At 50.7% G+C, this 26,086-nt stretch overlaps 3 protein-coding genes and 1 long non-coding RNA gene across 13 annotated transcripts in view; 2 read left to right on the forward strand and 2 right to left on the reverse strand.

Moving 5' to 3' along the window:
• Positions 1–274: 274 nt before the first annotated feature.
• Positions 275–16,596, reverse strand: LOC309667411 (uncharacterized protein). 2 transcript variants are annotated; one of them, XM_082475835.1, is made up of 7 exons: positions 12,484–16,596; positions 5,183–6,585; positions 4,960–5,060; positions 4,384–4,474; positions 4,130–4,217; positions 809–1,840; positions 275–582 (listed from the first exon to the last, which is right to left on the reverse strand). In XM_082475835.1, the coding sequence occupies exons 2-6, from the start codon at positions 5,388–5,390 to the stop codon at positions 1,768–1,770; spliced, it is 561 nt and encodes a 186-aa protein (XP_082331961.1). In that variant the 5' UTR covers positions 5,391–6,585; positions 12,484–16,596; the 3' UTR covers positions 275–582; positions 809–1,767. The 2 variants fall into 2 exon arrangements, with proteins under 2 accessions (XP_082331961.1, XP_082331962.1); XM_082475836.1 differs by lacking the exon at positions 12,484–16,596 and having other exon boundaries at positions 5,183–6,589.
• CERS2 (ceramide synthase 2) lies at positions 11,788–20,573 on the forward strand. 4 transcript variants are annotated; one of them, XM_082475365.1, is made up of 11 exons: positions 11,788–11,932; positions 16,643–16,816; positions 17,245–17,362; positions 17,555–17,673; positions 17,903–17,960; positions 18,066–18,116; positions 18,353–18,445; positions 18,632–18,760; positions 18,987–19,093; positions 19,231–19,384; positions 19,564–20,573. In XM_082475365.1, the coding sequence occupies exons 2-11, from the start codon at positions 16,644–16,646 to the stop codon at positions 19,702–19,704; spliced, it is 1,143 nt and encodes a 380-aa protein (XP_082331491.1). In that variant the 5' UTR covers positions 11,788–11,932; position 16,643; the 3' UTR covers positions 19,705–20,573. The 4 variants fall into 4 exon arrangements, with proteins under 4 accessions (XP_082331491.1, XP_082331493.1, XP_082331492.1 ...); XM_082475367.1 differs by lacking the exon at positions 18,632–18,760; XM_082475366.1 differs by lacking the exon at positions 18,066–18,116.
• A 240-nt stretch (positions 20,574–20,813) lies between these two features.
• Positions 20,814–26,086, reverse strand: part of SETDB1 (SET domain bifurcated histone lysine methyltransferase 1) — a 34,559-nt gene continuing 29,286 nt past the window's right edge. For all 6 annotated transcript variants that reach the window (XM_082474177.1, XM_082474179.1, XM_082474180.1 and 3 more), the window contains 8 exons: positions 25,140–25,309; positions 23,947–24,575; positions 23,106–23,134; positions 22,860–22,992; positions 22,421–22,586; positions 21,863–22,074; positions 21,527–21,615; positions 20,814–21,337 (listed from right to left, as the gene is read on the reverse strand). In XM_082474177.1, coding sequence (XP_082330303.1) covers positions 21,220–21,337; positions 21,527–21,615; positions 21,863–22,074; positions 22,421–22,586; positions 22,860–22,992; positions 23,106–23,134; positions 23,947–24,575; positions 25,140–25,309 — 1,546 coding nt within the window. In that variant the 3' untranslated portion in view covers positions 20,814–21,219. The remainder of the gene's footprint in view (positions 21,338–21,526; positions 21,616–21,862; positions 22,075–22,420; positions 22,587–22,859; positions 22,993–23,105; positions 23,135–23,946; positions 24,576–25,139; positions 25,310–26,086) is intronic.
• On the forward strand, positions 22,485–23,470 carry LOC309667571. Its single transcript, XR_014267818.1, has 2 exons — positions 22,485–22,621; positions 23,131–23,470. It is a non-coding gene; the product is annotated as an uncharacterized lncRNA (long non-coding RNA).

Raw genomic sequence — 26,086 nt, forward strand, 5'->3', positions numbered from 1 at the left:
AAATTTCCTGGGGAAGAGAGATTAATGGGGGTGAGGGGAGACACCGAGGGGAGGGGGGTTGTTGACAACTGCAGTCTAGAGCCTCAAACAGGACTCCTGTTGAATATCCAAGTGCACATGAAAGGCACCTCCAGCTTCAAGGCCTCCTCCCAGCCCATGTCCTGCTCCACCCAAACTTCAATCAGGGAACACAAATGACAGTGAAGCTTGCCAAAAGAATCCAAATATCAGTGAGATGTGCTGGCCAGAATACGGAAAGAATGAGTAGAGCAGAAACTATCAAAGAGATCCCATTATCGCATACCCAAGACAGAGCTAGGGGACCCAGGTGCAGACATCACTTTGAGATGAGGGAAATTAAGGGATTTAAGAGGAACTTCGAGTTCCAGACTCCACAAGAAGCTGGAACACGTGGTGCTCAAGTGAGGGGTTATCTTATTTGGAGGCCCAGCTGGTCTCCTGCAGGCTCAGCCATCCATGGGAATCTCAGATCCTTGAAGGTCATGTGGGGATGAGGTCTCAAAGGTCTTCAGCCCTGCACAGGGCTAGTAGGGCTGACTGGCAGTTGCCTTTCACTGCATTCTGCAGACAAGAAAGTCAAGTATTAGAAAGACCCACCACCACTATGGCTCAGGTACTCTGTCCTCTCCCTCGTGCTGGCCCAGAGCTTGTGTGGTGCCTGGAGTCCTGCACTAAATTCACCAAAGACCCATGAGTTCTCCAGGACGTGACTATGCTCCACTGTGCGCAGTGTGGAGGTTAGGGGTGAAGCTCCGGGGCTCCAGGTTAAGAACCAGCGAAGTCTCACCTGGAGGGAAGAGTAGAGGGACTTCCCAAATTTCTTTTTGAACTCAACTCGGATACTTAAAAGATCAGTCTCACTTCGAGAAATAAGGATGCGCATCAGGACTTGGTAATTGTCTCAAGTTTCCTGGTGGAGGAAGAAACAGAATGTGGATGTGGTGGTAGTGACATTCTCACAGAGTAGGGATTGGACCGCATGGTGAATTATTCTAGGGAGTGTTGGTGAGGAGAGAGTCAAGGAAAAGAGAAATATGCATTATGTGAGGGTAAAAGTTATCTTTGTCCATCCTCATAGGAGATGATGTGGCAGGAAAGATCGGTTGCTGTGGGGAATATTACTGGAATATTACTTGTTCCATCCATGTCTTTCCTGGCCCTGCCACTAGCTTAGAGCCTCGCTCCAAGGGCAGGTACTCAAGAAAAGATAGAGGAGACTGGCTACCTATAAAGACTTACAGCATGAGGAATTTCCCTAGTGGCACAGTGGTTAAGAATCCGCCTGCCAGTGCAGGGGACACGGGTTCGAGCCCTGGTCCGGGAAGGTCCCACATGCAGAGCAACTAAGCCCATGCGCCACAACTACTGAGCCCACATGCCACAACTACTGAAGCCCGCACGCCTAGAGCCCACGCTCCGCAACAAGAGAAGCCACCGCAATGAGAAGCCCGTGCACCACAATGAAGAGTAGCTCCCGCTCCCCACAACCAGAGAAAGACTGCATGCAGCAACAAAGACTCAATGCAGCAAAAAAAAAAAAAAAATCTTAAAAAAAAAAAAAAAAGATTTACAGCATGAAATCCAGAAAGACTGTTTTTAACTTACAAGTTCGAGAAAGTCCAAGGAGGATACACCCACCCTGTCCTTAAACTGAGTTGATGGGGCTCTGATAGGGAGCAGGGTCATGTGACTTCCCGTTCTGATCCTGACCTACCAGGGTCGTCTTGTTATCCTCATCGTTATACATCAGTTTCTCCTGGTTGGACCCCTGGGGTTCAGCATCATTGTCCTTCTCTCATACCTGCACCAGGCCTCTTGCCTTTTGGTTAAAGATGGTAATGGAGGGTTCAGTTTAGAAATAATAGAGATATAGTACATATTCAAATCATGGGCTATAACTGATTATAATAAAATATTTTGGGGACTTCCCTGGTGGTCCAGTGGCTAAGACTCTACAATCCCAATGCAGGGGGCCCAGGTTCGATCCCTGGTCAGGGAACTAGATCCTGCATACTGCAACTAAGACCCAGTGCAGCCAAATAAATAAATAAATATTTTTTTTTTAAAAAAAGAAAGAAATGTTAAAAAAAATTTTTTTTTGGTTGCAAAAAACCTGTTTGTGTCATGAGCTGTGCACTGGTGCTGTCATCATTTCCTATTATCCTCTTTTTCAGAGTTTTCTCAGTCACTTGACTCCTGAGACCCTTCCCAGAACTGCCTGAAACCTACACTTAGGGCAACCTCACAGATCATAAACTCCCACAAAGAAACCAAAAAAAATGATGAAGTGAATACAGGATGCTATATTTTATTTGGACTCATTCATTACCTAATTGTCAGTGGGCCTGATGGCTACTCTTTGTTTTTTTTGCACTTTAAATTAAATTTAATTAATTAATTAATTTTTTGGCTGTGGCTTGTGGGATTTTAGTTCCCCGACCAGGGATGGAACCCAGGCCCTCAGCAGTGAGAACACGGAGCCCTAACTACTGGACCGCCAGGGAATTCCCTGATGGCTACTCTTTTGAATTCCATGTATCATTGGTTTTATGTTGTGATGAAGACTGCCAAATGCTTCCCAGTATCCATTCTTCCCTTCTTCCAACTCTTGTTACTCCATAGTTATAGAATTGGGGTAGGAGTCACTCATTAACTGAATATTCCCAATGGTGTACCATTACCCTCTACACCAAACCTATATCAAACATAATTCTTGTCTTGTTACTTGAGAATATATTTGGCATCTCATACTACCCTAGGATCTTTATAATGAACCTTCATTTTATGGTTCAGATTGGTCTGAATTTGTCCTGAATCAGCTGTCATTTAAAGGTCATTTTTCTGAATAAATATTCATCACAATTATGTTTTCACATTTCTCTCATAGAAGAATAGTTTGGAAGTGTCTTGACTGAGTTTTTCCTTTTTAAAAATTTGTTCAGAAAAATAGGCCTGTATTATTTTTTGACTCCTACTTCTAAGATAAATCCGGCATTTACATCCAGGAGTCTAGGTCCTGTAATCCAAATACTTTACAATCATTTACTGCTGTGGTATAAGTTTGTTTTTATGACAGGAATTTAGATAACCACAACTCTTCAAATGAATCTTAGTGTTCACTCATTATAATAGTACAGGCTTTATTGGATGAGTACAGTAATCTACTGTCAAAATGGAAATCTCTGGATGATAAAATAAATGCTTCTATGTACTGTCTTGAATAGCTGTTAACAGGCATGATGGTTTCTCAACCAGTATACAAAAAGCTATTCCATCTTCAAATTTTTGGTGAGCTTTTTTATTTATAGGTTTTGGAGACAGTTGTACTAGGAGACCTAGCTCAACGAGCACAATGACCGGATTCTGTTTACGAAATTACTCAAACCAAGATCACCAATTTAAGTTTGGATAACACGGAACAAAGTCTGACCAGTGTGGAGAAAGGTGGTCTTGGGTGCCAAGAGTATGCTATAGCTTATAGGATAGACCAACACCTATGATGTAGACCAGGAGTTGATACATGGCAGTTACATGTCCTATAGGATCATTATGTGTATTGTAGGAGACTAGGTGACTTAATAGCTGTGTGACCTTGGGCACGGTATTTAACCTCTCTGTACTTCAGTTTTTTCATCTATAAAACAAGGATGTGAGTGTGGATATGAGGATTCACTGAAACGTGTAATGTGCTCGGCATAGGCCCTGGCACAAAAGGAGCCCCTAAGAAATGGTGGCTCTTTTGTTATTTTTTCTAGTGTTATCACCATCCTCATTCTGGCAACTGAATCCATATCTGTATTTGGCCACCTAGACATTAATTGGGCCAAAAATTTTAGCTTTGGTGCCCTGGTGGGTCAACTAACCTATCTCTAACCACAGCTCACTCCTCTACTCTTGACAAGACAGTTTGTAAACGTAGGAAAAGAGAGCTGCTCTATGTTTACAAAATAATATGAGATTGTTACATCAGCAGCAGTGTGAAACTTCCTCTCTCGTGCCCAGGAGATACTCTATTGAGTATCGTCAGTTCCTCCTTCCGGGCTCCTTCTTGGTCTACAGACTGGTTTCTAAAAGGTAATATGCCCAAGTGCAGAGGGAAGGGGCTCACCTTGGCCTGCAATGGCCCTCAGCAGCCTCTGCACATCCTTGTCTATACTGAAGCTCAAGAAGGTTCTGAGGGTGCCCCAAGCTGCAGTCTGTAAGAGCACGGGGGTACCAGAGTCTGCCCGTTCCCCAGTGCCCCGGCCAGGCCTTGGGCATGGCCTCAGGGCCAGCTCTCCCTTTCCTATTCCCCGTCCCACCCCCCAGCCCCTGTGTTGATGTAATAAAAAAAAAGATTCCTACAATCCCAGCAGCGCCTACCGTGTTGGCAAGGCCCAGGTGGCTGAGGATCTCCTGAGCCAGGGATAGTCCCATCTTCCCGCTGGTCACAGACATGGTGCAACTGGATGCCCTGGGGGGAGGGACACAGGAGCCAATTCAGGGGAACGTCCCAGCCTTTCTGGGCCGCTTTATGACCCCAGGTCCGGGAGCCTGGACTCCCTTTACCCATTCTTTTCCCTTGTTGCAGAAAAAAAGAACAACCTGCTTGGCAGGTTTGGGAGCCCAAGTGGGCTCGCCTCCACCTTCCCCACCACTCACCATCCTTCCGGAAGCAAGTTTGATCAGGGGTGCTGCTAGAACTAGCACCAAACAAACCCTCCCAGACTCTAGGGTTGGTCCCAAGGCTCCCCAGCCCTTGGTCTGAGGTGGATGATCCCCTTCTGAGGTCACCTCCCTTCCTTCCATGGCCTGGCTGGGTATTCCTGGGGTAGTGTAAGGGAGGCGAGGCGAGGCAGCAGGATTAAGTATGTGCGGCGGGAGGTAACAGCATCTTCCCCCACCTTCAGCCCCAGCCTCCAAGTAAGCCCCCCGCCCTGCCCACAGAGCTTCCACCACTGTGCGCCTTTCACCCTCGGAGTCTCCAGCTGGGATCTTTAGGTCAGCAGGTGCAGTCTCTGAGCTGATATGAGTATGTGTTCTTGTGGGTACATGGGGGCCTGGAGAAGGAAGCAGGCACTCATGTTAGAAAAGGAAAACTCCTTTCTCCCTCGCTCAAGTGAGCAACAAGTTCCTCCCTCCCCCCCGAGCCCCAGCATGAGAGCCCAGGTCCAGTGCTTACCGGAGGTGCTGGGGGTGAAGTGGGTGTCCTCAGAGCCCAGCGGCGCACCGTGTATGGGCACCAGCTCCTGTGTGGCCTGTACAGGGGAGGGTGTGTGTTCAGCCCAAGCTGAACAGCCGGTCAGAGGACCTCTCCAGCAGACCAGCCCAGCTATCCTCTCAGCCCCTCCCAAATGCGGGAGAGGACCAGGCTGCACAAGGTCCCACATGCCAACACCTCCCTACCCAGCACCTCTCCTCCCAGGAACTGGCCTTAACCCATGCGGAGAACTCCGCTGGCCTCTCAGCAGCTCAGCCCCGACACAGGAGGCTTTGTGCACTGCCGTCCCGGCGGGGCCAGGTGGGACCACAGAAGCCCAGTCTCTAAGTCCAGCTTCTGACCTGACTCTGCCTCTGACTCCAGCTCCCTGGAAAGGGGGGGTGGGGTGCAGGTCAGACAGGCTCCAGGCTGATTTGGAGGCTGGTACGGAAAAACCTGTTGGGGCACATACCAGCAGGGCACCCCAGCCTGCACCCCAGAGGGGTATTAGAGCAGTAGCGAGCGGGAGTGATTGGAAGAGAGTAGTAGAGTGAGGAGGCGGGGGGAGGGGACTGTGTAAATCTTCAGGGAAGGAAGGGCACAGGTATTCCGGGGATAGGAGCAGCTCAGAGTCAAGAGAGAAAAATGCACAGGGTGTTCCCTGTGGGCAGAAGCACCATGCTTCCAAAAGGCAACAGGGAGATGAAAGAGGCTCCCTGGGTCCCTGTGTCTTAGATTCCTTGTGTTGCCTTTTGGCCGCCAGGGCTGTTTTAGCTGCAGGTGATGCAACCCCAGCAGCTGGGCTGGAGGCTGTCTGTGCACAGAGCAGCAGGTAAACAGTCTTGGGGAGCCTCAGGGGCCCCTGAGTAGACAAGTACTCGAATCTCACAGCCAACTCCCTAGGGTCTGGGAGCAGTCTCCTTCCTGCTGCCCTAGACAGGTCTGCTGGGGGCTGGGCACAGAAGCCAGAGACCTGTCTCCATTCCTCTGTCACTCTCCCACCCTGGGAAGGTCCTCACTGGTTTTCTGAGGAGGGACCAGCAGCTCTTCCTCAGAGCAGACCAGGCCTAAGGAGATGCTATAAAGGGAGATTTCCACGGTGGGCATCACTGCTTCTCACTTTTCTTTCCTGTTAAAGTGGAAAACACGCACCAATTTTTGCTGGAGAATGTGGGTTCAGTCCCAGCTCTGCCACTTGTTATGTTCTGCAACCTCAGCTAGTCACTTCAGGTCTCTATCATGTCTCTGTTTCTTTTTCTTTTTTTTGGCCATGCCACGTGGCATGCGGGATCTTCCCTGACCAGGGATCGAACCTGTGCCCCCTGCGTTGGGTTCGCAGAGTCTTAACCATTGGATCACCAGGAAAGTCCCTCTGTTTTCTTTACCTGAAAAAAAAAAAAGGGAATATTGGGAGAAGATGAAGTGTGGGGGGGTGGGGGTGGGGAGGGGGAATCCTGGGGCACCTGAGAATAGGCTTCCTGGGAGGATTAAATGAGGTAATATGTGTGATGGCATTTGGCAGAGAAAAGTGCCTTGTAAATTAGGGTTGCCTGATTTAGTAAATACAACACATAATTTGTTAGTATTAAGTATGACCCATATATTTCGTAGGATATACTATGCTAATAAGTTATTTGCTGTTTGTCTGAAACTGTAATTTAACTGAGCATCCTATATTTTACCTGGCAACCTGAAAAATGGGATGCAGTTTCAGCATGGTGATTAAAAGCAAAGGTTCTGAAGCCAGGTTCCTTAGACTTAGAATTCTGGTCTGCTGTGTGACCTTGGCAACCACCTTAACCTTTCTGTGCTCAGTTTCCTCCTTGTCAAAATGGAGATAATAACAGTGTTTATATTATAGGCTATTGTGAGAATTAAATAAATTAATACATGTAAAGCACTTTAGAAGAGTGCTGGGCACAGAATGGTAGGTACACATGTCAAAATGTTAACTAATATGAAATAATTAATATTGTTATGTTATTTTATAGAGATAACTGTTATTAGCATCTCCCTAAGAATTCCAACCTTGGCTCTCTTCTGCAACTTCTTTCTTGCCAATCCCCAATCTGGCCACAAGAGGCCATCGAAACCCACTGAGAGAGAGCCTTGAGACCCCTGGCGGCCACTTGAGGTCTCTGAGGCTCTGGCTCCACCCACAGATATCCAGGGGCTCTCTTGGCCCACTTGTTGGGAAGCGCAGTCTCCCGAGGACATCAGGTTACTAGGTGAACTTGGTGGGCAGGCAGGGTGGGGGAAGAGCCTCAGGTAGACATCTATGCAAGCAACCCTGCTGAGACAGACCTCAGGACACATGCAGGAGACTTCTAGGCTGGGTTACCGTAGTACAGCGGCTCCACAGCCAGGGTCCCTGTGCCTTTGGTTTTCTGTACCCTTCAGAATCTCTTTTGGGCACACGTTCCAAGTAGGCTTAGGGGGAAATGAAGGGCGAGAGAGGGCTCCTGTTTCCGCAGTCCAAACCTCTGCAAGGTACTGCTGGCTGACCTGCAAGGCTGAATCCTGAATTTGGAGGCAGAAGAGTGGTCCCAGTTGCCTAGGAGTGTGTGTGTGATGTGTTTACAAATGCTCGCCTGAAGCTGGTGGAATCTCGCTCCTTTTGTCCCTGGGTTTTGTTTTGTTCAACTCCAGGGCCAGATTGAGGTTGTTTTCAGATTTACTAAATCACCCTCCACCCACGTGCTCTAAATTTTAGAATTTCAGAGTTGGAGGAGATCTTAGGGATGACCTGGTCTACCACCCTCTTGTTACTGACTCAAGGAGGCTGAGTGACTTCCAGAGCCCGTAGTGTTAGAACCAGAATCCAGGTCTCCTAACTTTTCAATGTTTTCCTCATCACTCAGATGAGGGTGTCGACTGAAAAAAAACGCACAACGTAAAAGTTGAGAATTATGTTTTATTTGGCAGACAATACTGAGGGCTTAAGCCTGGGACGCAGCCTCTCAGACAGCTCTGAGGGACTGCTCTGAAGAGGTGAGGGAGGAGCAGGATATATAGGAGTTTTGTAACAAGAACCAGGCAGTCAGAATATCAAAAGAGGGACTTCCCTGGTGGCGCAGTGGTTAAGAATCTGCCTCCCAATGCAGGGGACATGGGTTCGAGCCGTGGTCTGGGAAGATCCCACATGCTGTGGAGCAACTAAGCCCGTGCGCCACAACTACTGAGGCTGCGCTCTAGAGCCCGCGAGCCACAGCTACTGAGCCTGCGTGCCGCAACTACTGAAGCCCGCGTGCCTAGAGCCCGTGCTCCTCAACAAGAGAAGCCACCACAATGAGAAGCCTGCGCACCGCAACGAAGACCCAACGCAGACAAATAAATAAATAATTAATTAAATTTATTTTTTAAAAAAAGAATATCAAAAGATTACTGTTCATTAAAGAAAATAAGACATGTCAAGTTAATGAATTTAGCACTTTTCTATGTATGGAAAGATGCAAAAGTCTGGGCTCACTGAAATCATTCCTCTGATATGTATCTCAGCTATCTGGGGCCAGTATCCTGTGTTTTCCCATCCTGAGTCTCCTCAGGGTGCATTGTTGGGGGTGTGTGTGTGGCTGCAGTGGCTGATAGCTTGATGGTGGGCATCCCGTTTCTGTCCTGAGTTCTCTCAGGATTCACTGTCAGGGCAGCTGTAATGTGATGCCTTTTCTCTTTTTAAAAATTATGTATTTATTTATTTGGCTGCGTCAGGTCTTAGTTGAGGCATGCGGGATCTTTGTTGCGGTACGTGGGATCCAGTTCCCTGGCCAGGGATCGAACCCAGGCTGCCTGCATTGGGAGCTCAGAGTCTTAGCCACTGGACCACCAGGGAAGTCCCTGTAATGTGATGTCTTGCTGGCTGCAACATCCTTTGTTTACTGATATGGCAGGCAACATTTTTTCATTCACAAGGGCATGGCTGACTTGGGGTCCCTCTTAGTGGAATGCAGGAGGATAAGCAGTAAGTAACATACAGAGTCTTAGCTGTTGACTCATGAAAACTTGTTCAACTCTAAGTCCATATTGCTTTTCTGCAAATACTTTGCATTGCATGGTTTCAGAATACATAGAAACTCCTCCTGGCCATTTTTCCTCTTGTTATAAAACTTTTTCTCCCCAGAATTCCTGGCGCCTCAATCCCTCTGCTCACGTACTAGCCATGCTCTACTCTTTTATCCAAATAGGTTTCTGTGTTGCACGAGCCAGCCTGACCTGGGAAGACCAAGATCCACTTTCCACAACTGGGGTCCATGTCTTTGCCTGTCCCAGATACCTAAATCCCAGGCCAAAGGCCTAGTTGTGTCCTCAGCCTCGCCTCCGGACACCTCAGCAGCCCATACAGAGGAAGTGAGTCACAACAAGGCGGGCAGCTTGGGGCACTGTGGGCGTGGCCATGCCAGCCCAGGGTGGTGGGGGATGGGTCAGAGTGATCTAAATCTCTTGGTCCAAAACAGGCAGAGAGAGAGAGAGAGAGAGAGAGGGAGGGAGAGAGGGAGAGAGAGTGTGTGTGTGTGTGTGTGTGTGCACAAGCACGCGCGCACGCGCGCGCGTGTGTGTGTGTGTGTGTGTGTGTGTGTGTGTGTGTTTCTAAACTGGTAGCATCATTCTAATGCTGCCTGAGGCCGTTTCCCTTTCTCCATCCACCTTCTCCTTTGTCTCCTGGGGGAGGGGTACACCCTCTTATCTTTATTTTTCAGGCCTTGTCTATTCAGCTTCTGCCCCAAACTTCCCCTCCCACTGCTATCTTAAAAGAAAGTTAACTGGTCTTCAGTTCTCTGAGGAATCATTTAAAAAGTCTGGTGAAGACTTGGGAAAGTCTAGGAAAAACGTCCGAGAAAAGGGTTCAGAAACTAAAGGAGGGGAGCCAAGTAGGACAGACATGGGGAGGGGGAAGAGGGGTACCCAAAGTTTAGCTGGGGCCCTAAGAGGAGACACTGGAACCCTGCTGGAAAAGGGAATCTGGGGAGGGCACTCAAGACAGATAGAGGGGACTTAGGAATTGGAAGGCAAAGGAAGGGGGGGTAGAAAGATATGATATGCTAATAAAGTTCAGCCTGGGGCAAAGAAATTAAGGGCTGGAGGGGTTGCTGGGAACTGGAAAATCAGGCAAGTCTGGGGCTGAAAAAAGGCTGGAGAGTCCCCTGGGTACCGGTTCAGGGGGCGAGGGGCCAGGGGCCAGGGGGTGGACCAAGTCTCATTTCCCCAATGTAGGCCTGGGCCGGGGTTCCCACTGCAAAGAGCAAAGGAAAAGTTTGTAAGTCAGTCAGCCTCTGCCTCTCTACCTCTCCAGATAGCGTCTTAAGCGAGGGCCAAGCTCTCAAACTGGATTAGTGGGAGGTCACATTCTTTCCTAAGAGAACTGTCAAAGCACCTGAACTTCTCTAGATAAACCATGAAACAAGCTACTGTCACAGGTTCTAACGGTGACAGTATAAAAACGCCATTTCATTAAGGTAAAAAAATAAGTTACCTCTACTAGGCGGGCTCTCTCTCTAAACAAACCCTCAAACACATCTTAGTCACACTCTGTCCTCATTAGGAATCAAGGCCAGTTTTCTAGGATAAACATGTTGCCTCTTCCTGAAACATCAGTTTTACCAGTCCAAGGGAAAAACATTTTAAAACATGAATTTGAATACGGATAAACGTGGTCTGGATTTAAAACTCAAATACATTTTACACAACAAAAGTTGGGGTTTGGCTCCTTCAGAGTCTGCTACTGTAGGTTATGTGTGCCACTGGGGGTAGGTTTTACAGCACTTGGGTGGAAACACTGTGAGTTTTAAGGCAGGTCTTGGGTGGCGGACGCCCTAGGGGTCGCAGGCTCTGCGCTGGGAAGGGCAGCCGATTCTCGAGGGTCCGCAGCCTGGGTCGGCCCTGGAGAGGTGCTCGGCCTCGGCGCGCGGCACTTGGGATGGATTCGCAGAGGCTGTGCCGGCCGGGAGCCGGGGAGCCCCCCTCCCTCCGCTGCCCAGTGGGGCTGGAGGGGGGAAGTGTGGCAATCGGTCGGGCAGAGAGAATTGGGGGCCGCAGCCGGGCGGAGGTCGAGGACCTCAGTTGGGAGCGGGCGGAGTGGTGCAGCGGCCCGACCGCTCCGCGCCCCGATCCCCGGGCACCTCGCGGGTCTGTCCCAGGGTGCCCGGGACTACAGCGCACCTCTAACGGAGAGACTGGGAGAGTCTCCACACTGCCCGCCCTCATCGGGGACTTCTCCCCCAGTGCGGTGATTCTACTGGGCTAGGCCGCCGGCAGGGCGCCGCGAGGGCTCGGGTCCTCGCCTCGGGCTCCGCCGCCCGCCCCGGGCCGCGGGCCGGGAAGGGGGCGGTGGCAGGCGGCGGGGGCTGGGCGCGGCTGTCCCGCGCCGAGGCCCCGGTCCCGCCGCCCGCCCTCCTTTCCCCTTTCGTCGCCGGGCCGCAGGCCCACGCCCAGTCTCCCGGCTCCTGTGTTGCTCGCGGCCTTTCTTTCCCGGGCTGCCTGGGCTCGCTCTCAGTTCGGCTAGGCTCGGCGGGCGGGGGGAGGAGGAGGGAGGAGGGAGGAGGGAGGGAGCGGGCAGGCGGGCGGGCGGAAGGGGGAGGAGGGAGGGAGCTGGCAGGCGGGCGGGCGGAAGGGGGAGGAGAGGAGTGAGCGGAGCCAGTCCGGAGGGGGCCCGGAGCTCGGACGAGAGGAGAGACGGAGCAGCGGCTCCCGGCCCGGCCAGCTCCGCGACGCCGCTGCCGCCGCTGCCGCCGCCGCCGAGTGAGTCGGGACGGCCTCCCGGGACCCCGAGGCGCCGCGCGCAGGGGTGGGGCGGGACGCGGCGCGGAAAAAGTTGGGAGAACTGGGGGCCCGCGAGGACGCGGCTCCACGGACAGGGCCGGCGGGGAAGGCAGCGGGCCGAGGAGGGGAGAGGGGCCCGGGCGTGGGGCACCGCAGCTGGCTCGGGGCCTCTGCCGGGCGCGCTCATGGCGGCGGGCCTGGGGGAGGGCGGGCCGGAGCGCCTCGCGGGAGCGGCCGGGCCCCCAGCGCCGTCCGAGGGCAGGCTGGCCGTGCGCCTGGGCGTCCCCGGGCGCGCCGCCCCGAGCGCGGAGGAGCCCTCCTGGGCAACAGGTAGGGGCCGGGAGGTGGGGACGCGGGGCTGCTCGCGGACAGCCGAGCCCCAGGCGCCCCTTTGTCGCGGAGTAGGCAGCTCCGGTGACCACTTGCATGAGAGCCCCCTGCCTGGCTGCGGGCCCGCGGCGTGGCCCCTGGCCCGGAGGGTCCCGTGGCTATAGAGTGGGAGGAGAGTGGAGGGTCTTGCTTTTTCTTACCGGTTCACTGTGCCCACTCCGGGAGGGAGGTCAGAGCGTCCATGTGCTTAACGGGAAACAGGAAGGTGCGGCTCTGAGTGTCTATCCCGGCCCCCCAAGGCTAAGGCTCTTATACCGTTATGGGGTGTGTGGGGCTGCGGTCGGGGGGAGCTGCTGGTGAAACTGGTTTTCTGGGCCTCACCTCCTGGCTAATTTTTGGCCCGGAAGCTCTCTGGTGAGTAGGTTAATTGCATGTGTGTGATTATAGTCTTTGGCCTCAGCTTAGGGGTTCACTTCCCAAGCCAGGTTCTTGGCATCAAAATCTGGTCTGTCACCTGAGTAGCCAGGTCCAGGAAGCAGGGGGTTCTGAGGATCCTGAGCAATGGATTGAGCCCCTCTTTCCAGAGAATTGAATCAGGGAAGGCTTCCAGCAGGCGATCACTCCCTCCCACATCTGTGTTGGAAGGGTTGCTGTCCCATACCAGAGTCGAGGTGACTGGGCCCGATGTGGGTGGCTGACAGTGCTTGTGATGGGACTCCTAAGGGTAAGGGCTTGTCTGCAGCCTCCTCCCGCTGGGCCTGGCCCTAACCATACAGTGACCTGCACACCCTCTGTTTTGAAGAGAGAGAGTTCCTTGTCTGCCGTGATACCCCACAATCCACTCCCTTCACTGGGGTCTCTGGCCAGCTTTCCCACTGGGAAGGAGGGCCACTTTCCCCTGTCACTAGCCACAGGCTGGCTGATCCTTTACTGTGCCTTCTGCACACACCCACTCCCACCTCCCATCTTCCTCTTCCACCTGCCCCTGGGGGCTGTAGTCTCATGCAGTATTTGGGTGTGTTGGGGCCTCTGGTGGGGCAGCCCAGAAAAACGAAAATTTTGGGACCTATACTGCAGCCTGGAGCAATGACACACCTCTTCTTGGCTTCATCCATTGCTCACTGCCTTCTAGTTCATGACCTGCTGTCGCTCCCTGAAAAAGTTTTCAACAAGGAGGACTATTCAGGTCCTCTTTCACTTCTTTTTTGTAGTCCCTCAGGCTTCAGTGGAAGCTGGGAGTCTGTGGGACCCTCTCTTTGTCACTCTCTCTTCCCTTACTTACTGATCCTGTTATATTTTCCTCAATTATTCCTCCAACCTGAGAGCTGCTGGGACCGTTATCCCATTGAGTCTGTGAGATCCCTTCGTCCCAGACTCAAACTTCTGCCCTCCTAGCCAGCTGGGTCTACAAGCCCCCATGGGGACTTTATGCCCCTTTTCATCCATTGGTGAGGGTCTGGGATAGGTCAGTCAGAGTTGGGGCAAAAGTTGGGGGCTGGGCGGAGCCCTGTTCAAGTTGCTGGTAATCCAGTGCCCACGAAATCTCCGCTCTGCTGGCCCCTCTCCAGCCTGTGCCTCAGAAAGTGGTGTCTGGGTCTCTGGGGCAGAATGTGTGTCTGTGAGAGAGAGAGAGACAGAGACACATACACACACACCCTATTGTCTTGTCGTGTGTGTGGGAGTAAATTCTATAAGTGGAAAAATATCTATAGGTGTGATTTTCTCCACCAGGAGATTAAGTAACGTGACCCAGAAAAGCAGGGTTGTCTCCCTATCCTGAGGGAACATCCCCTTTTCTTGACCCAGCTTTTTGTTTGTGAGATCCCTTTACTTGTCTGGGTGTGCCAGGGATGCCACTGGGAGCAGACTGATTGGTTCTGTGGGGAAGTGTAAATGAGGCCGGCTGGGAGCCCCTGTTGTCTTCCCTTCCCCCTCACATGGAGTCAGAAGTCCTGACCCTGCTGAATCTGGTGCCTCTCCCTGCTGGGCTAGGCCCTGGGGGGTGACGGGCAGGGCCGGGGCAGTTGCTCCTCTGCTAATGGAAGTACTGGGTGGCAAGGGAGGGCTATGGTCACAGACAGCCTGAAACCCAGGTGTGAGAGAGCCCTTGTTCAGAATCTGCCTCTCTGAACTCCTGACACATCATGCCCTCCTGCTCACACCATCTTCCACTCTCCTTGCTTGGAGCAGGAAGGGGACAGGTGCTGTTTTGTGCTGGGGTTGAGATCTTGTCCAGGCGCTTGCCCCTGACCTCTCTCTGACCCTCTGCCTACTTCCCCAGCTCCTCACCTTCTTTGTAGGGATCAGACTGGCATAAGACATTCCTGGACCCCAGGAATCAGGGAGAGGGGCTCCACTCATACCCTCCAGGACCCCAGCCAGCCCTCTGAATCTTTAATCCTCAAAATATCTGTGATGAGAGAAACTTCCCTGCCGGTTTCCACTGACCGAAAACCGGGTCAGGGATGGGACCCAATTTCTAGGCCTGACAGTGCCCTTGGCTTTAAACCTCAATGCAGGAGAAGTTGGGCTCCAAGAGATATAGCAGTGAGGTGACTGGGGCAGGTCTATTTCCTCACCTCCAATCAAGCTAAGCAAAAAAGTTGGAAAAGAAGAGCCAGAGGTGTGCCACCACATCTAGGCATTCTGCCTTGTCCCTTCTCGACTAAATTTTTTACAACTTCTCTCCAGGAGAAGGGTGTGTGTGCGCACGCCTGGTTGCGTGGGGAGAGTTCTACTGTGGATAATTGTGTTTTAATTTTGTTCAGTTCAAAACGCTTCCATCTCTTTAACTAATTAAGTATTTTTTCTGGCTGAGGTGGAGGGGGAAGGGGCAGTACCCTCAGGAGCTGAGGCCTGGAATGTGTGTGTGTGTGTGTGTGTGTGTGTGTGTTGCTGGGGGCGGGTGGAGCTGAAGCTCCTTTACTGTCAGTGCTGACCTCCGAGAGAGCAGTGACCAGGAGTGGGGACAAGAGGGTAAAGTCCTTGAGCTGGAATACAGACCCGTGACAGGCTGAGAGGGATTTCGCAAGTGCTTCTGTGGTGGGTGGGGGCGGAGCCGTCGGAGGAGCAGCCCAGCTCAGCTGTGATATGATCAGCCTTCAGCTGGAGAGCGGCACCAATTGGTCTCCAGTTCACAGCAGAGAACAATCTCCCAACTCTCCTTCCTCCCTGACACCTTCCTTCTGTGTCAGCTTTTAGTCTCAAGGCCAGCCTGGATACCGCCCACTGAACCTCCCTCCTGGGAGGACGAGGGGTCGGGAGCCTGGCAGATTTGCCCTTGTCATCCTACTGGGTTCACTGCTGAGTCCCAGGACTGCCAGGTGTTGTGTGGTCCCAGCATCACTGTCTCTTCAGGATCATCTAGCTGCTTCTCTCAGCTCCAAGCAGCTGCTGTCCCCGCTTGGGCCCCAGATCATTCCCTTCTTCATTCAGGTATTCAGGTAGTCACTAACACCCTGTAGATCCCTTCTCTTTCAGTGGGGAAAGGGGGGAGGCGGGGGAAAGCAGCAGCTCTTTCCTAGCTGAGGGTATTTGTGATGGGTGTTCCCCACGCAGACTAGTATTTTATTTTCTAGATGAGCCTTAATAAGAAATAGCTCCTAATTCTACCAGCTGTCTTAGTCTGCTGTCTCGACTCTCTGTCCCCCAATTCCTGACTCCCTGAAGCCTTGTCTTCATTTTGTTTCTGAGGATAGGCTTCAGATAGGGCTCTTCTGCCTTATGTTTAGGAACTGGATGGCTTGGCATGGGGTATTAATCTTGTGTGCAATATTTTGATGTCCATTGATTGTCCTGGAGCTCAGCATTCTTTGGGAGCATAATTTTGCTTTACTCAGGCCTCTTAATTTTCCCTAGGACCTGCTGCCTCAGTGGGTTATAGGGAAGGAGGAGGAAGGGTTTGCCCCAACCCTGCAATCCTTTCTTGGGCTTCCCTGGCAAGGAAGCTTCCAGTTATGGGTTGCTTGGGGGCACTAGGGGGAGGCTGGAGAGTGCGGGGAAGGGAGGATGCCTCTGACTTTAGTTAAGATTGTTGGCTACAGCTTCTAGGGCCAGATCCCGCCTGTCCTCCACGTGAGGATAGCAAAATGATGGAGAGACCCCAAGATTCTTAAGTCTAGGGAATCAGGACTTCTACGGGGTGTTAGCATCACCTTTGGTTGATGTGCATAGTAAATGTTAGAACTGGAAAGCCACCATATTTCGGATGGGGAAACTGATTTGTCCACACGGCCAGGACCAAAACCCAGGGCTTGAGTCTTTGCCCCTGCTCTTTCTGTTAACACTGAAAATTTTCATCTGTCTCTTCTTGCACTGCTGCCTGCTTTGATGCCCTCTACCTTCCCCTTCCTCACTCAGGATGCTCCAGACCTTATATGACTACTTCTGGTGGGAACGGCTGTGGCTCCCTGTGAACTTAACCTGGGCTGATCTAGAAGACCGAGATGGACGTGTCTACGCCAAAGCCTCAGACCTCTATATCACTCTACCCCTGGCCTTGCTCTTCCTCATCATTCGATACTTCTTTGAGCTGTGAGCATACCAACATACCCCTATGCCTTTCCTGGCTGCCAGCCACACAGTTTCTTGTACTTCAGGTTTGTCTCTTGCTGTTTAATTGGTCCTGGACCCTGGTGTTCTCACCACCCAGGTCCCTGCCTACTGTGCGCCCCCCACTGAAGGCAGCATTGTCTTTCTGAGGGCTCAGCACCCCCGGGCCCTTTCCTTCAATGGTTATTTGTTCTCACCCTCCACCCGCCTGGTCGCTAGTGAACACAGGCAGCTTTGTCAGCTATGGGCAGCCCAAGGCAGCCAGAGAGGGGGTTGCCGGGAAACTGAGGCCCAGGATAAAGTTGTCTGAGCTTGCAGTCCCACCCCGCCAGCCCCCTAGCTTAGGGGCTACCAGGAGACTGAGGTGCTTCAAGAGAGCCCGACGGTCCTCACTCATATCCCTTCCCCAGTTACGTGGCTACACCACTGGCTGCCCTCCTGAATGTAAAAGAGAAAACTCGGCTGCGGGCACCTCTCAACCCCACTTTGGAGCATTTCTACCTGACCAGTGGCAAGCAGCCCAAACAGGTATGAGCTGCAGACCCTGTTCTGGGAGTTAAGAGTTCTGGTGGGGAGTGAGGAGGAGATAGGGTTGGGATGCCAGCTCTGGTGGCGGAAGAGATGGGAAGGCAGTGGGGGCAACTTGGGTCATTACTGGCAGAGGGTGGGGTGCTGCTGAGTTCTGAAGCGGAGTGTAATGGGCTTCTTCACTACACTCAGGCAGAGGTAGAGCTTCTGTCACGGCAGAGCGGGCTCTCTGGCCGCCAGGTAGAGCGCTGGTTCCGCCGCCGCCGCAACCAGGACCGGCCCAGTCTCCTCAAGAAGTTCCGAGAAGCAAGGTAGGGGAGGTTGGAGCAAGAGAAACTGGGCGGCAGAGGAAGGTCTGATGTATTTTGCTGGGAGGGGTGGGTCATAGCTGTACGCAGGGAGATTATACCCGGCTGAGGAGGGAAATTTGGTTATTAATATCCGTGAGAGGGTATCTGGAGGGAGGTACTTGGGGGTTGGTTGGAGGGCTGTGCCATTCTCCCACCCCTCTCTCCTAGCTATTTCTGCTTCCTCTTCCAGCTGGAGATTCACGTTTTACCTGATTGCTTTCATTGCCGGCATGGCTGTCATTGTAGACGTGAGTGGGGATTCCTGGGAGGTGGGAGTAGATTCTCTGGCAAGGTGGGATGAGGCCACAGAATTTGGGTCCTTCCTCCTTTAACCTCTCACCATCTCTCTGCAGAAACCCTGGTTCTATGACATGAGGAAAGTTTGGGAGGGATATCCCATACAGGTACGAGATGGGTCCTGATTCCTTACACGGGGTGATTAAGAGAACCAGTGTAGGATAGGATTAGGACATACACATTCATGTGAAGAGATGATCTCGGAACATGTGACAGAAAGGACTGGAGTCATGGTGCTAAACATAACCTCAGGTTCTGGGAGGGCTGGGTTTGGAGAGGTGAGACCCTTGAGTCCAGTTGCTCTGGGGTCCCTTACCTTCCTCTTTTCTCTCCCCTCTCCCAGAGCCTCATCCCTTCCCAGTATTGGTACTACATGATTGAACTGTCTTTCTACTGGTCCCTGCTCTTCAGCATTGCTTCTGATGTCAAGCGAAAGGTGGGTCAAGGGGCTGTGCCATTAAGCCTAGGAGCCAAAATGAAGCCCTGGGATGAATAGCCTCCCCTTTGACTTCTGGGTGCTTTGGATGGAGTTGTGGGATAAGTAGAATTAAAGGTGAGGGGGAGGAAGAATGGAGGCTAGGGACCAGGAAAAGGTCCTCTGGAGGCTGCATCTTTTCTACAGGATTTCAAGGAACAGATCATCCACCACGTGGCCACCATCATCCTCATTAGCTTCTCCTGGTTTGCCAGTTACGTCCGAGCAGGGACTCTTATCATGGCTCTGCATGACTCTTCTGACTACCTGTTAGAGGTCAGGATTTCTGGGCATTTCTTCAAGCCTAGAGACCCTGGTGCAGGTTCTTCTGTCCCTCTATCCATTTTCGGTGGGGTGGGGGTGGGGGGGTAGTGGTTGGGGGGGGTGGATGTTCCTGGGATCAAGAAGCTGGGGGCACAGAGCCAGTGTGGTAACTGGGGCGTACACATGAACGTATACGGGAGAGTCAGGAGCTCATGATGGATGGGGGCTATCTACACAGTCAGCCAAGATGTTTAACTATGCGGGATGGAAAAACACCTGCAACAACATCTTCATCGTCTTTGCCATTGTCTTCATCATCACCCGACTGGTCATCCTGCCCTTCTGGTGAGTAGGAGGCCACACTATAGTCCTGTTTTCAAGAAATCAGGAGTCTCCCCGCTCCGCACCCACATTTTCAATCCTCCATCTTAACCCCTTCTTTTCTGTGTTCACAGTTCTTGTCTCTCCCTTTTCATCCCAAGGATCCTGCACTGCACCCTGGTGTACCCACTGGAGCTCTATCCTGCCTTCTTTGGCTATTACTTCTTCAATTTCATGATGGGAGTGCTACAGCTGCTGCATATCTTCTGGGCCTACCTCATTTTGCGCATGGCCCACAAGTTCATAACTGGAAAGGTGAAGCTTCTGTCCCCATTGTGTAGGCCCTACTCCCCTCAACTCTAGTACTGCCCAAATTCCCTTCCCGTATCAGCAACCCTCTAAAAACTACTGTGGGGCCCTGGGTGTAGCTGGAAAAAGCCTACGGAGAGAGGCAGTCCTTAGGGATTTGTAACCCTTCCCATCCCTTTCCACAGCTGGTAGAAGATGAACGCAGTGACCGGGAAGAAACAGAGAGCTCAGAGGGGGAGGAGGCTGCAGCTGGGGGAGGAGCAAAGAGCCGGCCCCTAGCCAACGGCCACCCCATCCTCAATAACAACCATCGTAAAAATGACTGAACCGTTGTCCCTGCTGCCCCTCAGATTAAAGCATAAAGCCAAGGAACTACCCCACTCTCCCCACAGGGTCGCCTGAAGTTCTGGGGAGAAAGGAGAAAGCAAGAGGAGGGTGTTCTCTGTGCCCCCACCCCTGCTGCTTTTTCACCCAGTTGCCTTTAAACCAAATGCTAACCAGCCTATCCCCAGGGAAGGGGAGGCTGGTTATATCCTTGTTAGAGGGGGGGATGGTCTTATTTTCCTCTCTACTTTCCAAGTTGTCCTTTCTATTGCTTTCGAGACCTTTCCTCAGCTCCGGGGGTGGGTGTCACAACTCACATTCCTTATTCTTCAGAATCTGGCCCTAGCTGTCTGCCTTTGACTCCCGGACCTCCAGAGCCAGGGTCATGCCTTACTGTCCCACCTGTGGGCCTCATTCTGCCAAAGTTGGACCAAGGCTCACCTTTCTAATCTCCCTAACTTGGACCAGAAACCAAAGCTGAGCTTTTAACTTTTTCCCTCCTAAGATACAAATGAACTGAGCGTAGGAGGGTGCACATGACCCTTATCCTACCTCTGCCAAAAAGTGGGGGCCACAATGGGGACTGTTCAGACAGTCTTTTGTTACTTCTCTGCCAGCTGTCCCTGTAGTCACAGGTCCAAGACCTTACTGCCTCCTTTCTCTGGCCTCTTTCCCTAGGCTAGCTGGTTTGGAATAGAATGGCAACTAGTTCTAATTTTTATTTATTAAACATTTGGGGTTTTGGTTTTAAAGCCAGAATTACAGCTAGCGCCTGGCATTTCAGCAGAGGGACCACTTCAGACCAAAATGTACTGTGTTAATGGTTTTTTTAATTAAAATATATTAAAGATTAAGTAAAACATGGCAACAAGTGTTTGAGACTCTTAAGAACTGAGAAGAGGGATCAACTAAATAAACTAAGGTAGTCTTCCTCATGCCTTCCTCACAGTTATGTAACATTTAAAAATTTCAGATGGCAAGTAAGAAAAAGCAAAAGTAGAGAAAGGTCAAGATTAATGACAGCTGCCCACTGGGGAGGATGGGGGCAAAACAGATCTTTCATCAAAAGACCCAGAATTGGGAGCTGAGGGAGAGAAATCAAATCACAATCTTAGTTTTAACATCTTGTTAAAAGACTTTCAAGAAACAATACAAACCAGGGATAATAAAATACACAGCCCTCATTCTAGGAATAAAGTCTGTTAGAAGCATGAACACGTGAACAAATGTAGGATGGGAGGGGTGAGCAACAGGAGGACTGAAGGGATGTCAGGCCCAGGTTAGAGTGGTGACGTCTCCCACCTCTACGCCTCAGGAGGTGGGGGGGGGGGGCCCTGCCTGCTAGCACCACAGTGGAAGGGGTCTCCTGATCCAGAACCCCCATTTCTATCTACTAGGAGCTGGGGGAGTAGCCAGACTAGAGACTTGGGGGTCAGAATTCATCAGTCAGGAAGACCCAGTTCCTGAGGAAAGGGCAGTTCAGGAAGGGTTGGGAAGGTTAGGAAGAAGGCTGTCCTCTAAAGAAGACGCCCTCTGCATTCGATGGCCCCACAGCAGCAAAGCAGCTCCTTGCCCTCCACGCTGCCCACCTCGTAGTTGTAGTCCCAGGTGAGTTCTGTCCCAGCCCGGATTCTCCTGAAGAGGAAGAAAAGGAAGGAGTGTGGTGAAACAGCAGATAACCCAGGCACCTGGGGTGACTGAGCATGCAGGTGGCGCTGGATCACAGATGGAGGAGCGGCCCTTCAAATTTCTGTAGTCCTTGCCCCTCCCCAACCTTGGGCTTCTTTTCCTACCCAACCATCCCCTTCCCTGACTCCCTCTTACTTGCTGGCAAAGAAGGCCACCCACGGGAAGCGAAGATCGTGAGTATCCACGAAGACATTCTGGACAAACAGGTTGGGGCTGCAGCTGTGCTATAGGGTTAAGGACAGATTCAAATAAGAACTAAGGAAACAGAATCTGGCTTTGTGGGGTGAGTGAGAGTTGGATGAAAACAATGCCATTTGATCCTCCCCATCACAACAGAGAAGTTTTGAAAGATCCTTTGAGATCAAGAATTTATAACAAGAAAAGGTGGGTTTATATAGTTGTGTTAGAAGAACTAGAAATGTGAGGACCATGGGATTATCAGCACATACAGGTGAGGGAAAGGGGTCTCACGTTGAGGTAGCGGCCCAGGTTGCCTTCAAGCTTGGCATCGATGATGTAGCAAGACTCCTCCCCATCGTAGAACTGGCGTGTGTTCTTACGAACAGGTGCACTCTCCCCCTTTTCCACGGATGCCATGTTGGTTGATTTAATGGCAATCCCATGGGTTGATTTAAGAGCAAAACCCCGGGTTGATTTTACTGCCACTTGGCGCTTCATTGGACCTGGACAGGAAGGAGAATGGGGTTAGGCCTGTCCTGCCTCATGACTGGACATTCTACTTCCATTTTTATCCCACCCAGGGCAGCTCAGGAATACCAATAAGCTGGGACTCTGAGGCAAAGAGCCTAGGTGGCATTTTTTCCAAGCAGGATTAGATCTGCTGGATAAAGGAGCTGAGGGAAAAGAGTAGGGAACTGGGAAGAAGAGAGGGAAGGGATGTGTCAAACATTGATATTAACAGTTTAGGTGGGAGTCAGGGAGTCCTCCCAGAGATGCTTCAACTCTCAGGATCTGAATTTTCCCTCCAACTGGTTCTTTCCTACTACCCCCCAAATTCTTCCAGACTACCAGACATGTTCTTCTTGTCCTCAAAGTCATCGCCTTCAGAGCCAGAGGAGATGGTCTGGATATCATCACTGTCAACGGCTGTGGCTGAAGTCTGACCAGCAGTGGGCTTTCGGCTGGTCCCACTTTCCCCCTCACTTTCTGTGCTGCTGGACAGTGTCAGGATGTCCTGGGGAAGCGGAAGGGTGAAAAGAAGGAATAAGGGTAAATGGAGAGGGCCCTTTGAATCCCTGCTTTTACCTATGGTTACGCAGAAAGGGGCTCAGACTATAGCAAGATTAGAGGCTGGGTGAAGGAAAATGAGGCAGGAAGTCAAAGCAGAGAAATAAGATATGTAACAGTAATTATGGTGACAGACTTGATGAGGTGAGAATGTTCCTTTACTCAGACTCTGAATGAAACAGAAGGCTGGGTAAGGTACAGCTTGAGAAAGGTCACTTACGTCAGGGTTTGACTGAGCAGAGGCCATGAGTCGTCGGCTCTGATGCATGCTAGTCTTACTTGGTGGGCGGCGAAGTCCTTCAGCCTTCACGGGACAAGGATTGTAACCATAATTTCGAGAGCTTTCAGTAACTCTGATGGGAGAGGAAGACATGAGAGGGGTCAGGTTACTGGCTGTTTCTTAGGCTACTTCTGTAGGCTTTACAGAAGGTAGACTTGGAAAAAGGTCAAAGAGAGAGGCACTTACATTGACATCTTGTTTCGGTCATCAGGGTCCTGGAAAAGAGAGCAAGTGAAGGGTTAAATGTTTTCATGGTCCTGGATAACAAACCCCACGATGACAGACTTCACCTCAAATGACCTCCAAAGACATTAGCCAGTAAGAGGTACACTATCTAAAGTGGGGTGTGTGTGAAGAAATTACTCTGCAAGTTAAGAGTAACAATCATTCTCATCAGAAAGCCCCCCTGGGAGGGGTCTTTAACCCTTCCCAACAATAGGGCATTAATGTACACGGAAAACACCATGGGCAGAATCTTACGAGGACAAGGGACAGTTCACCACCTGTAATGTGCTAAATTTCAACATCATTAAAAATACACGTACGATCAATTCTTGTAAGATCATTCTACTATACAATTCACGTAAGATCATTCTACTGTAATAAAAGAAAGCAATGATGTAGATAACTTGAAATAGCAATTAAAAAAATTACTTATAAACCCTTCACTTTGGAATAAATCAGATACTTTCCCCCCAGCAGGCTGATTTTAAAATAATTTGGTTCTTTAAACCAACACTAGGAATGTATTAGGGGTAGGTTAATCAGATTTGCCACAGAAATATCCATCAAGTAAATAATCTGCATGTGAAGACTCATGAGGGAATTCCCTGGAGGTCCAGTGGTTAGAACTCCACGCTTCCACTGCAGGGGGCACAGGTTTGATATCTGGTCAGGGAACTAAGATCCCGCAAGCCGCGTGGCACGGCCAAAAAAAAAAAAAAAAGACTCATGGTGAGACTACATTGTTACCACAAAAAAGTTATACAAAAGCCACAATTCTCAAGAGTTTCCTGCCACTGCTTACCTCTTTCTTGGGCTGCTTGATGTCTCCCTCATCCTTGAAGCCCAGCCCTGAGGTGGAAGCCTTCTCAGCCTCCCCTCTGCCTCCCCCAGCGTGACCTTCCCCACCTTCACTGGTTTTGAAGGATGAACGGCTATCAGAGTCAGCAAAGCCACCTTCACTGACACTATTGCAGCTCAACCACGAGGCCACTTTGTTCTTGGGTGTCTCTTCAGAGGAAGGTGGATTGCAGCCACCTACAGGGATCGATGGAGGGACAGGAACACGTGGGGGCCCAAGGTCTGGGGGGCGAGAGTCCTTGGAAGGCATCTCAGACAATCCATTCTCCTTCTGGCCCCGGGTCTGCCGCCGGGTAGCATAGCTGCGCCACACCGAGCTGGTGCTGAAGTCCTCATCCTTACAGAAGTTATCATCTGAGCTATCGTCATTGGACTCTTCGGGGTCCTCTGTACCGCTGTTGCCATCTTCCTGGTCCTTCAAGTCTACACCACTGCTGTCAGAGGAACAGGGGGCATCACTCTCATATCCTTCCTTGAAGTTCTCCACGCTCTCGATATGGTCCAGATTGGCAAAATACTCATCACCCATTTCCAGGCCCTCCTTGTCAGCAAAGTCATCTGTCAGGATTTTGCCTGGGAATGAAGAGAAAGACCTTCCAGGGTTATGAGGTGCTTTTAGAAAGAATAAAGTTCATTCCATCAATATCCAGCCCACCAGCAAAGAGAGTCAAATCGCCTCCATTATGGTGTCTCATTTCTCTTTGATGATACCTCCTTCTTAGTGTCTTAACTATGAGAGTAAAGGGAACTTAACTATAGTTTTAAATCTTGCCCTTTCTGCCATCCCATTCTTCCTCTTTACTTTGTTTACCAAAAGAGAGTTCTTCAGTTATGCTAAATCTCTGGGTGGAGTGGAGTGATGTGGGAAAAAATGACACACTGGACTCTACTATCATGTCTCTCTGCTGAAACATCATGTCCACAATTTCATCCCTTTTTGTTCTCATCCTCCTGAAGCACTTTTGTCCCTTCTTGATCCACCCAGACAGGCACATCGCTCATGCTCTTTATAGAAGAAAATCCTGGCTTCCCCTCCCCCAGTTCACATGTTAAGCATTCTTAAGTTCAACTTGTCTATGATTCAATGTCCCACCATGTCCTAACCCCAGAAAGCAACCCTTTCATTTCATCACCAACCTGCATAAATACAGACAAAGGAGCCTTTGGCAATGTCATCCAAGCAGCGGATACCCCAGCCCTTGTTCTGGGTCTTGAAGAGCTGCAGTCGAACCTGCAGTCCATGCTGCACCAACCGGTTTGTGCACATGTTTGGGTCACATTTGCAGCGTTTGTTACACTCATAAACTCTGGGAGGAGGTCACAATAAAATCAATCATAACACGATCACTAGAGCATCCGTTACATCCACAGAACTTTTATAATTTTTAAGGTGTCATCATTTATCAGGTAATGATCTAAATGAGCAGACTTACTGAACTGTCTATGCTCTTTGATTCATTTGGGAATATAGCCCAAAGAAATAACTCAGAAGGGGGAAAAGTGACTGATACAGATATTTATAGCACTACAGATAGTAACAGTGAATGACAGAATGCCTAACAACTGGAGAAAAGCTAAGCAAACTATGAGGTGAATATGGATTCAGAGCCATTAAAATAAGTCAATTTGTAGAAATAGATACATAAAATAAACACATTTAAGGGACTTCCCTGGTGGTCCAGTGGTTAAGAATCCACCTTACAATGCAGGGAACGCAGGTTCGATCCCTGGTTAGGGAACTAAGATCCCACATGCTGCGGGGCAACTAAGCCTGTGCACCACAACTACTGAGCTCGCGCACCTCAACTAGAGCTCATGTGCCACCAACTACAGAGCCCACGCGCCCTGGAGCCTGTGTGCCACAACTAGAGAAAGAAAAAAACCCTGCACGCCACAACTAGAGAGAAGTCTATGTGCTGCTACAAAGAGCCCATGCGCTGCAACTAAGACCCGATGCAGCCAAAAATAAATGAAAATAAATAAATCTTAAAAAAAAAAAGAAACAAAACATCTTTGTTAGGTCCCTTAAAACCCCACTGGGGTTGGGAAGGTATTAGCGCTCATATCCTCTGTTTAGAGCTGAT

This window comes from Balaenoptera physalus (assembly GCF_965194825.1).
Source record: "Balaenoptera physalus genome assembly, chromosome: 1".
NCBI lineage: Eukaryota > Metazoa > Chordata > Mammalia > Artiodactyla > Balaenopteridae > Balaenoptera > Balaenoptera physalus.